Source organism: Carassius auratus, chromosome 9 (assembly GCF_003368295.1).
Source record: "Carassius auratus strain Wakin chromosome 9, ASM336829v1, whole genome shotgun sequence".
Taxonomy (NCBI): Eukaryota; Metazoa; Chordata; class Actinopteri; order Cypriniformes; family Cyprinidae; genus Carassius; species Carassius auratus.
The window spans coordinates 5,380,691-5,397,370 of NC_039251.1; the positions used below are offsets into that span (position 1 = coordinate 5,380,691).

At 35.8% G+C, this 16,680-nt stretch overlaps 2 protein-coding genes across 3 annotated transcripts; both read right to left on the reverse strand.

Annotated features, from left to right (window-relative positions):
• Nucleotides 1-6,252: 6,252 nt before the first annotated feature.
• On the reverse strand, nt 6,253-7,897 carry LOC113108206 (thymosin beta-11). The gene is made up of 3 exons (XM_026271084.1): nt 7,741-7,897; nt 6,846-6,958; nt 6,253-6,744 (listed from the first exon to the last, which is right to left on the reverse strand). Exons 2-3 carry the CDS (start codon nt 6,943-6,945, stop codon nt 6,710-6,712), a joined length of 135 nt encoding a protein of 44 aa, XP_026126869.1. The 5' UTR covers nt 6,946-6,958; nt 7,741-7,897; the 3' UTR covers nt 6,253-6,709.
• Nucleotides 7,898-8,320: 423 nt separating this feature from the next.
• Nucleotides 8,321-15,638, reverse strand: LOC113108207 (toll-like receptor 8). 2 transcript variants are annotated; one of them, XM_026271087.1, is made up of 3 exons: nt 15,286-15,638; nt 11,988-14,591; nt 8,321-10,304 (listed from the first exon to the last, which is right to left on the reverse strand). In XM_026271087.1, the coding sequence occupies exons 2-3, from the start codon at nt 14,589-14,591 to the stop codon at nt 9,855-9,857; spliced, it is 3,054 nt and encodes a 1,017-aa protein (XP_026126872.1). In that variant the 5' UTR covers nt 15,286-15,638; the 3' UTR covers nt 8,321-9,854. The 2 variants fall into 2 exon arrangements, with proteins under 2 accessions (XP_026126872.1, XP_026126871.1); XM_026271086.1 differs by having other exon boundaries at nt 8,323-10,304; nt 15,025-15,635.
• Nucleotides 15,639-16,680: the final 1,042 nt, after the last annotated feature.

The window sequence follows — 16,680 nt, forward strand, 5'->3', positions numbered from 1 at the left end:
TCAAAAGTGCCAGTTAAGACATTTATAATGTTACAGAAAATCCCATTTCCAATAAATTATGTACTTTTGTACTTTCTATTCATTTAAGAAATCCTTAAAAATAAAATACATCACAATTTCCACAAACATATTGTGCAGCATGACTGTTTTCAACATTGATAATAATCAGAAATGTTTCTTGAGCAGCAAATTATCATATTTTCATGATTTCTGAAGATCATGTGACACTGAAGACTGGAGGAATGATGCTGAAAATACAGAAATAAATAGTATTTTTCTAAATATTTGCAATTTTTACAGTATTTTAGATCAAATAAATGCAGCCTTTATGAAAAAAAACTTTTGAATGGTAATGCATGTGATTATCTATGAATATAAATTATTAATATATGAATAAACATCAAGTTCTGATAGACTTTGATCATGTACTTTCTATTTCAGTGTGGATAGTCATTGTTTTACACTAATTAACTGTATTATGAGGCAAAAAATCATTATGATTAATAATATTAAAAAATAGAGCTATTTATTGAACATTAGCTAACATATTCCATCATATTTAATTGTTAAAACATCAGAATTTTACATGAAAAGAAAATTCAGCATTCAGCATGCATGTGTTCACACTATTATGGCTGAAATGAAATGCAATGTGTGAGCTGTGCTTCTTGACAATAGACAATGGACTTTTTGAGCAGGGAAACTGTGGTGAAATGTTGCTAATGTGAGCGTACCTTTAGACAGTGATGAGCTCAACACAGTATTATCTGAGTGCATCTGCCTGCTCTTACAGCAGCAGCCGTCACAACACTGGCAGATGGCAGCTCGGCACCCACCGGCCAAAACTGCTCACAATCACTGCTCAGTGTGCCTGACACACACACACACACACACACACTGCTCAGCGTGCCTGGCATTAGCCTTCCTCTGCTGACACATTTGTTCAAAATCACACACACACTTTATAAAAACTAGTGAGCTACCTTGGTGACTGCTGCCTACATAAGGAGCAACCTTCAAAGGGAGCATCCTAACTGATGGAGTATAACATACAAGTGGCAAGTTCTCTTTTGAAATATGTTGAGAATACACTTATGGTACCTGAAATGTTCCCTAGGTAGACGGCTCACTAGGTTTTGGAAAAAATCCCTCATAACAGAACTAGTATATACAGCAACCCCTCTCTTTCAGGACAAGTACATACAATTTACTGGATACAGTCCGAGAATATAAGGAACAATAACAGTGACTGTTTGTGTGTTTTTGGCACATGCAAACACACTCAAACGCCAACACACACATTTCTTTCAGTTAGCTCTATTTCTATGGACCGTCTGCTGGTGTGAAAGAACAGATTCATTCTTTGCCAAGCAAAGATGTTCATATCTAAATCAGCTTTAAAATCACTGCGAGGGAGCCTTCACCATTCACCACTAGAATTTGGATGATTTTTACAGACTTGCTGACAGTTAAATGCATAAAGAGATTTCTATATGTCTAGCCTCAGGCACTCAGATGATTGAACGATTATAAAAGCATTGAATTTAGACGCTTTAAATCTGCAGAACTACTAACATTAGAGAAGAAATAGATCATAAGAGCAGCAGTGAACCACAGGAGGTCAGAGATCATCTATTTTAACTAGTTTCCTCTCAGGTGCGGCTATTGTTACCAGCTGTCTAAACACAACAATATTTGAACCTCCCTGCGTGTGAACATGAACAGACCTACAGAAATAATGGTGGATGACTATTGGTTAATGACGATACAATATTTTTTTAATATAAAAATATCTTGTGGACTCGCATTGAAAGAGGTCCGGCTTAAACACTCAAGCAACCACCAAAACCCAGAAACAGTTACAAATATCCTAGAAACTACCTAGAATATCCCCAAAACCACATAATAACATCCTGGTAACCACCCAGAAATCTGTAGTAAAATGCCCAAAGCAACCGTCTACCCAGCAACAACATATCAATAGAAACCACCAAATAAAACCATGTAATGCCTACAAACATCCTAGAAATTACCTAGAAAACACTAGCAACTGCATGGCAACACCCTAACAACCAGCTAGCAAACTGTAGCGGTGGCTAAAAACACCCTAGCAGCAATCTACTATACAATACCCCAGCAACCAAGAAAAAATGGCTTGACACAAGGAATGCGACAGCTGAAACCCATGTCTGTGTGTAGTGGTTCTTGAAGCACTGACCCCAGCTGCAGTCCACTCTTTGTGAAACTCCCCCACATTTTTGAATGGGCTTTGTTTAACAATCATCCCCAGGGTGCCGTTATCCCTATTGCTTGTACACTTCTTTCTATCACATCTTTTCCTTCCCTTCACCTCTCTATTAATGTGCTTGGACACAGAGCTCGGTGAACAGCCAGCTTCTTTTGCAATGACCTTTTGTGTCTTGCTCTCCTTGTGCAAGGTGTCAATGGTCGTCTTTTGGACAACTGTCAGGTCAGCAGTCTTCCCCATGATTGTGTCGCCTACAGAACTAGATTGGGAGACCATTTAAAGGCTTTGCAGGTGTTTTGAGTTAATTAGCTAATTAGACTGTGGCACCAAGTGTCTTCAATATTGAACCTTTTCACAATAATTTTCTGAGATACTGAATTTGGGATTTTCCTATGTTGTCAGTTATAATCATCAAAATTAAAAGAAATAAACATTTGAAATATATCAGTCTGTGTGTTATGAATGTATATAATAAACAAGTTTCACTTTTTGAATGGAATTAGTGAAATCAACTTTTTGATGATATTTTAATTATATGACCAGCACCTGTATTCAGTAAAGCCGCCGTGACACTTTGTTGATTTTTATGTGCAATGACAAACATTAAGATGCATAAGTTTAAGGTCATGGAAGAGCTTTTGACTGGCTTTTGACAATACCCCAGCAACCAAGAAAAACAAAGAAAAGCTAACAATTCCAATAAGCATAATAGAAACCATCTAGAAATGCAACTGGATAGCAACACCCTAACAGCCAATTATTAAAAAACTGTAGCAATTGCTAAAAATGCCCCACCTAGAAAAAACTTTCAAGCCACCATCTAGAAATGCCCAATGACCATCTAAACCACTTGTAAACATCCCAAAAACAATGACTTTTTGTGGCAGTGTTTTTATGGTTAAGCATCTAGAGGAAATATTGAAATGTAATATGTTGTTGCTGGTAAAGTGTTAAATCAAGCAGCACGAAACTGGAACACAAACTGTTTATCTGAGCGACGTTTAAACTCATATTACATCTCAAGTTTACATCTCACGATTTTTCTTATTTTTATTTATTTATTCAGAATTGTGAGATATAGTTCACAATTGCGAAAAATAAGGTCGGAATTGAGATATAAACTTATATGAAAAATATAAAGTGTTTTTGCAGTTGTAAGTTTGCCTCGCAATTGCGAGTTTATTTCTTGCAATTTTGACTTTTTTTTCCTCACAGTTCTGACTTTTTTCCACACAACTGCGAGATAAAAACCTGCAATCGCAAATTATAAAGTCAGAATTGTGGGTTTATAAAGTCACAATTCTGACTTCTCGCAAATAAGTGTATATCTCGCAATTATGACTTTCTCTCAATTCTGACTTTTTTCCTCGCAATTCAGAATTTTCTCACCACTGTGAGTCTATCTCGTAATTCAGTTTTTTGTTCCCTATGTGCCATCTAAAAATACTCTCAGTGCTGTCAGAAAGCTGCAGCCGTCTGATAGCCTCTTCACAATGAAACTGCTGACAGAAAAGGCCTACAACATTGTGCAAGCCATAGCATAACCATCATTTGTAATGCTTCAGACCCGTATGTTTCTCCCAGTCATGTTTGCTCAGAGAATGACCAACTCACCAGCATTGTAACGTTGACCAGTGGTGGATCTGGCTTCAGGAAGCTGCAAATAATGTAGAAATCACACAAACAGAAGCAAACATCATCACTAAACAACTTAATGATAGCGTCTAGATGTTATCAATAGCACTTTGGCTACAGTATCATAAAACAGGAGATCAGGAAAAAGAAAAGACAAAGAGGAAGAGGAATTTGTTTATGTATTATGAAGCACATAAAGTCCTATTTGTTGATATCATAAACGCTTGGAAAAGGGCAAGTATACAAGAGTTATAATCAGTGTCTGTTATCATAAACACAAGCTAAAAATAAACCAAAAGCATTTCGAACTACGTGAGAAGTCCCCTAGATGGTGAGTCAACAAGATATGTATGTATTTCTAGCATATTACCCCTTTTTTCAATAGGCCTTAGCTAGAAATAGTTCAGCTGTTTTGTGTTTTACTGATGGAGGTAAAAGTGTCCACTGAAGAAACATTAGATGTGGTAATTCTGGATAAGGCAGATTAAAACACCGTTAACAGCTCCAGATTAGTGCTTATCCGCTTTAAACGAGGGTTTAATCAAGCTAATGTTGCTTGAACAGACTTGCAGGAATACTTGCTGTTTGCTGTAGCTTCATGCTCAGTTTAAATGCTAGTTCAGCTGCGAGCTTAATGATACAATGTAAACTAATTTAAAAACAATTAAATCTGTGTATTAATAAAAGACTAAAAATGTCAAAACTCACATTTCGTACAAAAAAAAAGAGTTAGCATTATGACCTTTATTTATACAATTGAGACAAAATAACTAAAACCTTAATTATGAGAGTTAAGCACATCTTCACATCAAATCCCCATTATAATAATGCAGTTAATGAAATTTATAATTCTTATTAGACTCACTGTAATACAATTATTTTAAGGCAGTATAAAAATTATAGATTTCAAATTAAATATGTAATTGCATATAAGTGCAAACTAATTTTCTCAACTGCCATGTGACTGTCAATGATGTATTTAAATGATGTATTATTCAGGAGAAACAAGTCATGCGAGAAATGCTAAAATTTGTAATGTTCTTTAAATAACAATTGTTATTGTTATTATTATTTTTAATAATTGATTTTTAGCTGACTGACTGAAAGGAGGAAATACACAGAACACATTAGCAACCACAAAGAAAAATCATCATAGAAGCCACTTCAATACAACTCAGCAACCATATAGCAACCCCCTAGCAAACAAACATCCACAATGTGCTTAAATGCAAACTTGAATGTTTTTAAAAACAGCTTCCAGGTCAGATTGATTGATTTCTTCTTCATCTTCTTGTCAGTTTTGTGTGAGCTACTGATATGTAAATAAATACTAGAGATTATAGTTTATATTGTAGAGCGTTTTGCACTCAATCCTTTACAGTGATCTTCAGGAAACCTCTCCAGAGTTCAGCAGATATTGTGTCCATCCTTGGTGATGTGCTGAAACAGATTCTCTTCTGGGTCACAACATGTCAGTGTGGGTCAACGGTGGCCAACATTCACTCATCAGATAAGAGATCTTACAAAGATTTGATCAGAACAATGATAAGAGTGAGCTGCAGGAAGGGTTTGAGATCACCTTTGGTCATTAAGGCATATATAGAGTCGAACTCGGTTTGTTTTGCTAAAGTTAAATATGCAGATGAACTTCCGAACCTAACGGAAACAAACCATTAGAAAAGTTAAAAATTGTTTATCCATAGATGTAAAATCTTAAAATTGAAGTTAAAAAGGCAACTATTCTTAGTTAATGCACTTTTCTGGAACTCCGTTCTAAAATACGGAATTGTCAAATTATTTTTAAGACATGAGAAAACTAATATTAATTTTACATTTAAGTCTGTATAATTTACTTCATTGTCATCTAAAATGTAAAAGTGGTGCAAGATTTCCTATATTCTTCCCACAGAAAAACCCTAACAATTGTAGCCTACATGTTTTTTCCAGATCTAGAAATCACGAAAAAAAAAAAAAAAAAAAAAAGTCAGCTATTTCTAGTTAAATGTATTCTCTTGGTGATGCTCCGCTGTCCAGAAATTGGTTTTGGATATATAAACGGTTAAAAAGGCAATTTACAACCATAATGGATTCAGTTTTGCCATCAAAATTAAAGTACCTTGTAAATAAAAAAAAAAATAAATAAAATAATTCCTATTTAATTTACATTTATCTAGTCGTGCTCAGAACTTAAATATAACAGTTTTAATAGCATAAAAATACCCATTTCCATTCATCCCCGCTTTAAAAAAAAAAAACTCTAGTAATTACAAATGAATTTATAAAATTAGTTGAATTCCTTGGGGACAAACAGACACGGCTGAAAGCGAAAAGCACAGAACAAAACATCAAAAAAAAAAAAAAAATCCATCTGAATATTACAGAATTTTATTTGCATTACAAAACAAAAGTTGTGCATTCCAAGACGTCAACATACAAAAAACAAGAACACTGCATGACTTTAAAGCATTTGAGCAAGTCAACCAAAGTCACAAGAGATGTTACAAGAGCGAGTCTCTGTTACGGGTCACTCAAACTCTTAGCCCCGCCCCCTCACCACTTCTCACGGCAGTGAAACTGTGAGGCTTCACGCCAGGCTCTGCCTCCTCATCCATATCAACAAGCTTCATGAGAATATCAGTGGTGCGGTTTACAAAAAAGGGGAATACGTGGGCACAGAAACATAGGGCTTGTACGGACGTCTGCATTTTTTGGTTGTCCAATCACAATGCAACTTAGGTCATACATTTCCGTTAAAAGTTAAACAGCGAGAAGACGTGAAAAAGGCAATGTGGAATGTACAGTGCATAGAAGTGTGCGGAGCGAGTTTCACGAGGAACCCGCCTGTTTCTCCTGTTCGATGGCTGAAAGACAAGAGCAGAGCAGGATTCATTAGCCTCAGGTTTAGAAGTTTCATGTGCATGCCTAAAAAAAAAAAAAAAAAAAGTGGTGTGAGAAAACTTACTTTCTTTAGACGGCAAAGGATTTTTCTCCTGGGTTTCCGTTTTCTTCAGCTTGGTCTTGTCAAAGTTGGTCACTTCCTCGAGATTTGGCTTGTCAGACATGTTTGCAGAGGGTCTGAAATCAAATAACAGGAAATGGCTTGCTGTTAATGACATACACACACACACACAGAGAAAGACAAATGCACGCGGACACAAGGCCTGATGACTAATACGGAGGCAATCAACATTAATATTCATATTAGTGCACAGCCAATAGGGGCTTTTCCAACCCTTTGTTTCCCTAATGTGTAGAGTTTGGCATCCTAATGTAGCAAAATGCACTTAAGTGGAAAAAATAAATAAGTGAACGCAAGAAAAAGAGGAGAAGCTGAAGTCTTGCTGTAATAACTGCTCAAAGCAAACGCTGGGGTTGCATCACAGTCTGGAGGTTTGGTATGTAACCACCGCCCTTTCCTGCTCAATCTCGCTCGTATTTCACTTCAGATCAACAGTTCTCTCTTCTTAATTCAGTTTAGCTTTTGCAACGGTCTGAGCATATTCCCAACTCCCATTTATGCAATTTTGATGCAATGAATAAAAACTAATCGAGCTCAACATTCATGAACAAAGACACTAACGTTACAAAGAAACCTCATCTATTGTCTATTATATGTCTATTGTGATACATATCAAAAGAGTCATTTTTTACATGCAAGATATTTAAATTTAGTAACATTTCCTGGTCGTGATTGCAAAACGGATGCATTTATTTTTTTTACTGTGATGCATTTCGCCAATTATAAAAATTAAGATTTTTAAAAAACCGTTCTGATTGATATTAAAAAAAGTACAATGTAAACGATAAGAAAGGATATTTTGGTGCATTCTAAGAGCACACAGCGATGTTCTACTCACCAGAGAGTGTGCTAGTCGAAGTGTTTGTTCTCAGCGGGTGCAGCAGTGAAGAGAAAAGCGCAGAATCACTGCATTTATACGCAGAGATATGCAAATCACGTGACTGACGTCACCGGGCCCGTTAGACGCCTGCTTACTTCGCGGAGCCCCTATAAATATTTTAAATCCAAAACTAGATAATAAGAATAAAAGGTTTATGTGAGAAACATTTGAAACATGCATGTATTTGAGAATTGATGCAGTGAGAAACACACTGAAGTGAACACTCTCTGAGAGCAGCGCTGCTGTAGGGCGACAGCGACACCTGCTGGACGTCTACAACATTACTACAACATCATATATTATCATAATTGTTTTTTATTTTTGTTTGTTTTTAACGAAACTATCGCAGGAAATGTTTTAACGTTTATTTTTCCACTGAACAAAATTCAAGAACAAACATTTATGGCATACTTCTATTATAATAAATATACTGACGGTGTAAGAAACGTGTTTCTTAAAATCTCACAAGATCACAAAAACAAATACATAATATTTTTTTTGGATATTGATTTATAAGGTCAGTTCAACAAGACCAGATACAGCAAAAATGGAGCTGTAAGTTTATTGTTTTGTGGAAATCCCTCAAAACCCCTGTCTTTTGTCAGGCTAACGCTAACAATGCTAAACACTCTTAAGGCTCTAAATGAATGAATGAAGCATATTGTTTTGTGTTAAGTAGACCCATGCACCAGACATACATATAAGAAACCGTATTTATCTGGCACGGGAGGAAACTGATCTTGATCGTAACAGGAAGTGTGTGTGATCAGTTCGAGTTAGCTGCTAGCATACTGTTAGCAACAGTTAAACACTTCCTTGCCAAATTGGCTGTGCTTTTTCTTCATGTTATGATGAAAATAGGAAACAGATGTTCCTTGATAAATGTTTCTTTGCATCTATAATTTTATTGAGTGTGTGCTTGCAAAGAGAAACAATGAAGTTTGTTTTATTTATTTTAATAGTTTGAATTTACATTTTTCAAGATCAAATTCTACCTTAAAAAAGGATAACAAATAGGCAATAAAATACAATAGACTAATTAAAATATCAGTAAACGAGTGAAGGATTTGTCTTGTATACTGTATTGCTCCTTTTCACTTTCAATTTCAAATCCACACATGTTGCTGTATATACAGTATATAAAAAATACAATTAAAAAATAAATAAAAAGAATGGAAATTTCCAGCCTTTTTTCATCATGTTTTGAAGAAAGATATGAAACAAATGCTCATCGTCAGTCAAAATACAACAAACTAATTAAAACATTAGTGAAAATAAAGGATTGATCTTGTATTCATGATAGTACAACACATTTCCACCTGAAATACATCAATTTTACAATAATAAAAATAACTGACACAAACATTTCCTGCAGTTTTTCATCCTTTTATGATGAAAAATATGAAAACGGGTGTTGCTTGTTGATCTTGCTTGTTTTTGCAAAGGGAAATGATTTCACAAGATTTTACAGGTGAGTTTGTGTTTCAGATTAACAAAAAAGAAAAAAAGAATCTATCTATCTATCTATCTATCTATCTATCTATCTATCTATCTATCTATCTATCTATCTATCTATCTATCTATCTATCTATCTATCTATCTATCTATCTATCGTATAAAATGCAACTAATTAAAATGAATGACCAACAGAAGGATTGATCATGTGTGTTCAGCTCATTTCCATTAGAAATGTTAAAATGTTACAGTAAAAAAAAAACAAGATAATTAGGAAACCTTGTTGATGCTCCTTGTTTAATGCTCCTTCACATCTTACTATGTGTTTGTGTGCGAAAAGAAAAGGTTTGGATTGAGTGTTAAATCATTTTGTTTCATCAGATTGCATTATAATGTTTCAAGTGAGATTTTATTTCAAAAACCCTTCCTTTTTTCCTCTATCTGTTTACTGTTGTTCTTTGCTTTCACTTTATATCCTACAGAAATCTAAAACTATAAATTAATCATTTCATGGAGATTCATGCTTTTTGAATTGAATGCAATACACAAATTTCACATCACTAACATGGTTTTCATTTTGTTTCTGTAGCTCAATCCAGTTTTGTGCATCGTTCCTCCTATTTAGTGGTGAGATATCTGCTGTAGAGGTCGCTGTACATGGCCTGGTTGTCCACTCGGATGGCGTTGCGCAGCGACTGCCAGAACCAGGCCTCGGCGGACGGTGAATGTGGCCACTCGAGGACACTGCGTCCACAGAGACGCCTGCGCAGCCGCATGAAGTGTGAGTGCTGTAACACTGGCTCCAGCAGCAGAAGCACGATCACGTCCTCGTTATCCTCCAGGAGCCTCTGGTGAGCCAGGAAGATGGCCATCTTAAAGGAGCCACTGTTCACGTAGCGCTCGGTCAGGACGAAGACGGTTTTGCGGCTGTGCTGGATGCTCTGCGTCAGACTGTCCAGAACCGGAGAACCGGGAATCCAGTCCCGTTCCTCCAGGCAGATGGGCAGGAATCGCTCGCCTTGTTCCTCCAGCTGCACTCGCAGGTGATTGATAACCCACTCAGACACCTGCAACATCCACCACACTCATTGAACTGAACTGAATCAACACTGGAATGAATCTGAATAATGACACTGTTTCTGTACAGCTGCTCATAGATGGACTGGACTCATTTTATGATTGATGAACTTTACATACTTATTGAACTAAACTGAATCAACACAGAGCTTAGTAATAACACCCAGCTAACAAAATATGTTCGAAAAACATTTTGATAACATTTCTATTACACTAGATAGCTATAAGAACGATATTTCTGAATGTTCTCAGATATTTTTTTTCATTATTTCAAAAACTTTTTGTTTTTGTTTGTTTGTTTATGCAAAGGTTAGCAAAAATATTAAGGGAATTTTCCATAAAAAAACAAAAACAATTTTTTTTTAACTTTTTGAATGTCGTTTGTTTTGAAAAGTAGAAAATAGTAATAATAATAATAATAATAATAATAAAATAACAAAGTAAAACATTCCATGAAAGCTGCATGAACAATTTGAGAACGTTATAAAAAAACTAAAAAAAAGCTGTGCATCAATATTTTAAGAGCATTTAAAAATGTTCTAGGAATGTTTCAATAACATTACCACTAGAAAATATCATTTATGAATGTTCAAAGTATCCGGATTTTAAATGTAAAAAAAAAAAAAAAAGAAGAGGAAATTATTCGTTTAGCAACATTTTAATGTTCAAAAAACAATAAGTAGCATTTATTAAATGTTAGATGAATGTCCGAATCATACGTTAAAAATTTTTTTTGAAACATAATTAAAGACCGGATAACTGTGAACAAGAACATTTCTTGTCAGATGGGATTGTCTTTAAGAGCTTTTTCCCAGGAAAAAATATGTTTTAAGAACATTCTGCATCCAAGAAAGTGATGAAATGTTTTCTGAATGTTCAAAACATCCATTTTTTATTTATTAAATTTTTGGTTATGTGAACATTAAAGAAACATTCCATTGTATTACTTTTCAAATACTATGAGAATGTTATTTTTTAAATGCTGAACATTTTGAAAAGTAGTTATTGAAGTAAAAAATAAAAAGACAAAAAAAATGCAAATTAAACTTTTAACAATGTACAATATAAATTCAATATTGTTATGTGTGTGTGCTAAGCTTTTGAGAACTAAAATTCTATTAAATTACTGTAAGAACATTTGTTCATAAATTTGAGAGAGCCTTCCCAGCAAACATTTTGCTACTGTTACAATTAAGCTATGAATCTGAATGCTATATCTGAATGTCCTCTAAACAATAAAAATACCCAACTTTCTTTCTTTCTTTCTTTTTTTCTTTCTTTCTTTCTTTCTTTCTTTCTTTCTTTCTTTCTTTCTTTCTTTCTTTCTTTCTTTCTTTCTTTCTTCCTTAATATGCCTTTTTTTGGTTATATTAATGTTAAGGGGAAATGTCTTTTTATCATTTCGCAAACATTACGGGAACATTACTTTTGAATGTTTTCCGGACGTTTTGAGAACATTATTAAAGACTTTTAATGAACATCCTATCAATGATACTGGAAGACTGTTTGTTTGTAACCTTGCCAGACTTTAACATTTAATGTTAGTTGAGTTTACAACTTAAAATATGTCTCATATTCAATGAAATTTGCATCATTGATTCTGTTGTTTTCAGATTTTTGTTTTTGAAACTATCTGTATTGTGTAAATGCAAAGTAAATAAAGGTGACTCGACCTGTGTGTCCTTGGTGTCGTAGGTGATGAAGGCATCGTAGATGCAGCTGTCAGAGCTCAGTTTCTGATACCCAGTAAATATGGCTTTCACATAGTAGAATAAGTAGGAAACATCCCAGTAGAAAAGGTGCATTGCGACAGCCACAAATGTGGTGCATATAATGCAAAAAGTGGAGAAGAAATACGCCAGAAACGCCAACTGGTCGTCATTGCATTCTGTAATGTCAAATTGTATTACTGCTATACCTTGCCTCTCCTCAGGCATGGCACATGTCACCGCAGTCACCAGTTTAGGGATCTTCACTTTAGTCTTGCGAATCCACAGAACAAAATCAAACATGTTGCATGTGCAGTGGAAAGGGTTGCCATTGAGCCACAGCGTCTTTAGGTGAATCTCGTTTTCAGATGGAAACGTGGACTGGTTGATGTTTATGAGTTTGTTGTGTCCGAGATCAAGCCTCTCTAGGTTTATCGCTCCCTGGAGGAATCCACTGGAAAGCTCGGATATCCTGTTGTGCCACAGATTAAGGAACTGTAAAGAAGGGACGTCGCTTGACAAGTTACTAGATATTCTAAGGATGTTGTTTTTGCTTAAAATGAGCTCTCGTAGATGAGGGAATTGTCTCAATAATTCCCAACTAATGCTTGTCAGGCGATTTTCGCTTAATACCAACTTTTGAATGCATTTGGGAAGATATGTATAGATCCTAAAAGGGATCGTCTTAATGTTGTTAAGGGATATGTCGAGATGGGTCACATTGGTCAAGTCTTCGAATAACCTATCGTAGGTTTGGTCTTTCAACCTCCACATCCTACCGAGTTTATTTTTCTGGAATTGCAGCTCTTGAAGAGACTTGCTTGACATGGTTTTGGTGGTTAACGTATAGATTCGGTTGTTGCTCATATTCAACACTTTCAAGGAGGGCAGATATTTGAGAAAGTTCAAATTGAGGGTCACGCCTTCCACAGTGAAGTAATGGGAGTTGTCACTAAGATCTAGCACCTCGAGACTCTGTAACTCTCGGAAAGCGTAATCGTATGCCAGGTCAATTCTGTTGGAGGACAAGTCCAGATATTTGAGGTCTGGGAGCGATGTGAATTCAGATCCATTCGGAGCCGTGGCAAAGCCGTTTCCTGAGAGATTGAGGCAAGATATGTTCCCGAATGGCTGAAACTGTTCAGGAGTGATTAAGAACAGGTTATTTCGGCTGAGATCCAACACTCGGCCGGTGGCGGAGCACTCTGGTTTTACAAGATCTTCTGGAATGTCGAAAGAATTCCCTTTAGGAACAGGATCTGACATCGAGGTCATCACGGATGATGATTTCAAACCAACGCCTGCATCTTTACGCAACTCCGGGTAAAGTCTGTTTTCCGAAAGATAGATTAGTTTCACATGTTGAAATTTTTCAAATATTTCCGCTTTTGCACGGACAATGAAGTTCACTCCTACATCCAACACCGACAGATTTCGTAAACCGTACAGAGAGCTGAAGGTCTCTTCCTGGATCTCTTGAAAAACCAAACCACGAAGGTGCAGCGTCCTCAGCGAGGTTAAGTTCGCAAAGCTGGGCGATATTTTAACCGTGGTGGGGTAAATCTTGAGAGCGTAGTTAAACGAGAGATCGAGTTTCCTCAGCAGTGGCAGATTATTCAAGAATACATTATTTTGAACAGCCTCGAACAAGAAGTTAAACGACAGGTAGAGTTGCTCAAGCTTTGAGATGTTTGCGAACCAAGTAGGATCGATTTTCTCGATCGAATTTCCAGCGAGGTCCAGAATCCGCAGCTTTCCGAGGCCGGCAAAGGCTCGGGGATGAATTTCAATGGAAACATTTTTACACGGAATGCACGGATATGGAGCCGTATGACACCTTGGACAATTCCCTTGGATATTTAGACTTATCAGATTGTCGAGTCCTTGGAAATCATGCTCTCCGACGTACGATATTCTGTTTGAAGCAAGCTCTAGTTTCATCAGTGAGACAGGTAATCCTTTGGGGACTTGAGTTAAGTTGTTAAAAGACAAAGTAAGGTTTTTCAACTTGCTCAGGGCAGAAAAACTTCCATCTTCTATGTGATACCTCGAGCAAGGATTCCAGTAGTAGCAGTTTCTCGAAAGGTAAATGAGTGACAGGTTTCGCAAATGCCCGAAGGATGCTGAGTTTAACCGGGTGATCTTGTTCTCAACCAGCTTTAGTTCTTGCAGATTCTTTGGAATATCTTTTGGTACGTCCTTTAGTCCGATCCCGTTCAGCTCCAGTTTACGTAGCTTGGTCATATTCGAAAACACCCCGGCGCCAACAAGAACTTTATACTTGTCATTCAGCCAGTTTAGATTTAGATGGGTCAGATTTGCCAGGTTTTGGAAGTTTTCGGCTGTTATGTTCTTGATCCTGTTCTCAGATAGATCAAGGTCGGTTGTGTTTGGTAAGAACTTTGGAAACACTTGGAGTCTACGTCCATGGCAGTCAACCTTCACCGTCATTGCGGTTACATTGTCATATATATCACACGGTTGGTTCTTCGGATTTGCCATTTCAGTTTTACAAAGGGTTAGTGTGATCTTCAGTGTCATAATGAGCCAGAGGTCTAATTCTGTCATCTGTTGGATGTGAAACACAGAGCTGTTATACGACACTGAGCAATAAGATAAATTGTGACAAAAACGTTTTATTAAAATAATGGATAGCATGCAATTATATTTTTTAAACATGAACAGCACATGGAAAAGTCTAAGTGTACGGTGTCTAGTTTTAAGTGAAACTGAGCAATTTTTATAGCAAAAAACAAAACAAATAAAGAAGTTCATTTTGGTAACCTATCTGTATACCAAAATTATAAAAGCAATGCATTTTTATGTGCATGACATGCATTTGTCTTCGTAACCATGAATGGCGTATGCAAAAGACTATAAAAGCCATAAATAAACTTGCAACCAAGCTCATCTCTTCATACATACATATAACCGTACATAATGAATAACCATAGGAAAGAGAAATAATAGCTCATTAATGTAACGAAGTGCACTTCCTTACCATGGTAGCAGTGTCTATTTAATGTCCCGGTGCAAGCTATGCAATGCGTAGAGCCAAAATAAACAGTTTCTAGTAATGCGCACACAATTGCTTTTAGGAAACAGGAAGTTTTGGTTTAGCAGTTGAAGATTATTTTAACACTATAACAGCTCTAAATGCTGCTTTTGATCGGCGCCTGGCAGTCCACTGACTAATATAAATCGTTCCGTTTCTGTTTATTGCTGTTTGTTTGATGTGTTTTAATCATTAGTCACCACTTACTGGTTGCTGTGTGGATCAGTGCAGCCACAAAGATTAAAAAGTGGTTTCGTCAGTTACCAGTATAAGTGAGGAAGTTCTGCATATTGTTCCTTCTTCTCAGGGACGCATTGGCAAAGATCACATGCACATTTACAAATGTTACAGGTGCTATCTTTAGAAATAAAGAGCTCTTTGTATATTCCCAAATTGTAATTTATTTTCAAGACACAATCCCAATGTTTTTAACATTAGGTTTATACTCAGCTTGCATTAATATTTATCCGTAGTTCAAGGTGCATATGGAAACATTATTTTAAAGGTAAAGTGTTTTGTTTTTCTTCAGTGATAAGAACAGTTTCCCATATCAAGAATCATTATATGCCACTGTAATGTGCAGAGTCACTGTAAGTCAACCATTTGCAAGTTTATTTCCTTATAAAAATGAAACACTGACACTGTGGTCACTGTAAAGTTGTTTGAGTGTTATTTTTAGCATTTCCGTTTGGTGACACTACTACCACAGAAATTACACACTTCGTCTTTAAACCTTGAAATTTAATAAACAGCATTTTTCTAAAGTTACCGATTTGTGCAGAACGACAGATTGTCTATTTGCATACTCTCTGCAACACGGAACTAGTATAATAGCATATAAAATGCACTTTTATAATGGGCATTTGCAATATTATTAGGGCAAACATTTGGTAACACTTAAATCTTTGGTAACACTTAAATCGTTTGGTAACACTTAAATCATTTATGCATAATGCATTATATTCATTATGTACATTGTATTGAATTATCTTGTCATAAACTGTTTTGAAATTGCTTGCAACACTGTTCCTCTGGCTCAGTGGTAGAGCATTGCATTAGCAGTGCAAAGGTCATGGGTTCATTTCCCAGAGAATACACATACTGGTTAAAAATAATATATGCATTAAATGCATTAAAAAGCTAAATTAATGCATTTAAGTAAATTCTTATTATTTATGCCACTGTATAACTTTTTTTTACTTTCATTAACACATGTACATATGCGACCCTGGACCACAAAACCAGTTTTAAGTGTCAGTTTTTCAAAATTGAGATTTATACATCATCTGAATATTAGGATCAATATTTGGCCGAGATACAACTATTTGAAAATCTGTTACCTGAGGATGCAATTCACCTTTGAAGTTGTCGAAATGAATTCTTAGCAATGCATATAACTAATCAAAAATTTATTGTATATATATATTTACAGTAGGAAATTTACAAAAATATATTTATGAAACATGATCTTTGCTTAATATCCTAATGAGCTTCGGCATAGAAGAAAAATGGATAATTTCGACCGATACAATGTTTTTTTGGCTTTTGCTAAAAATATACCCCAGTGACTTAAGGTCCAGGGTCACATATATTCTCTGTACC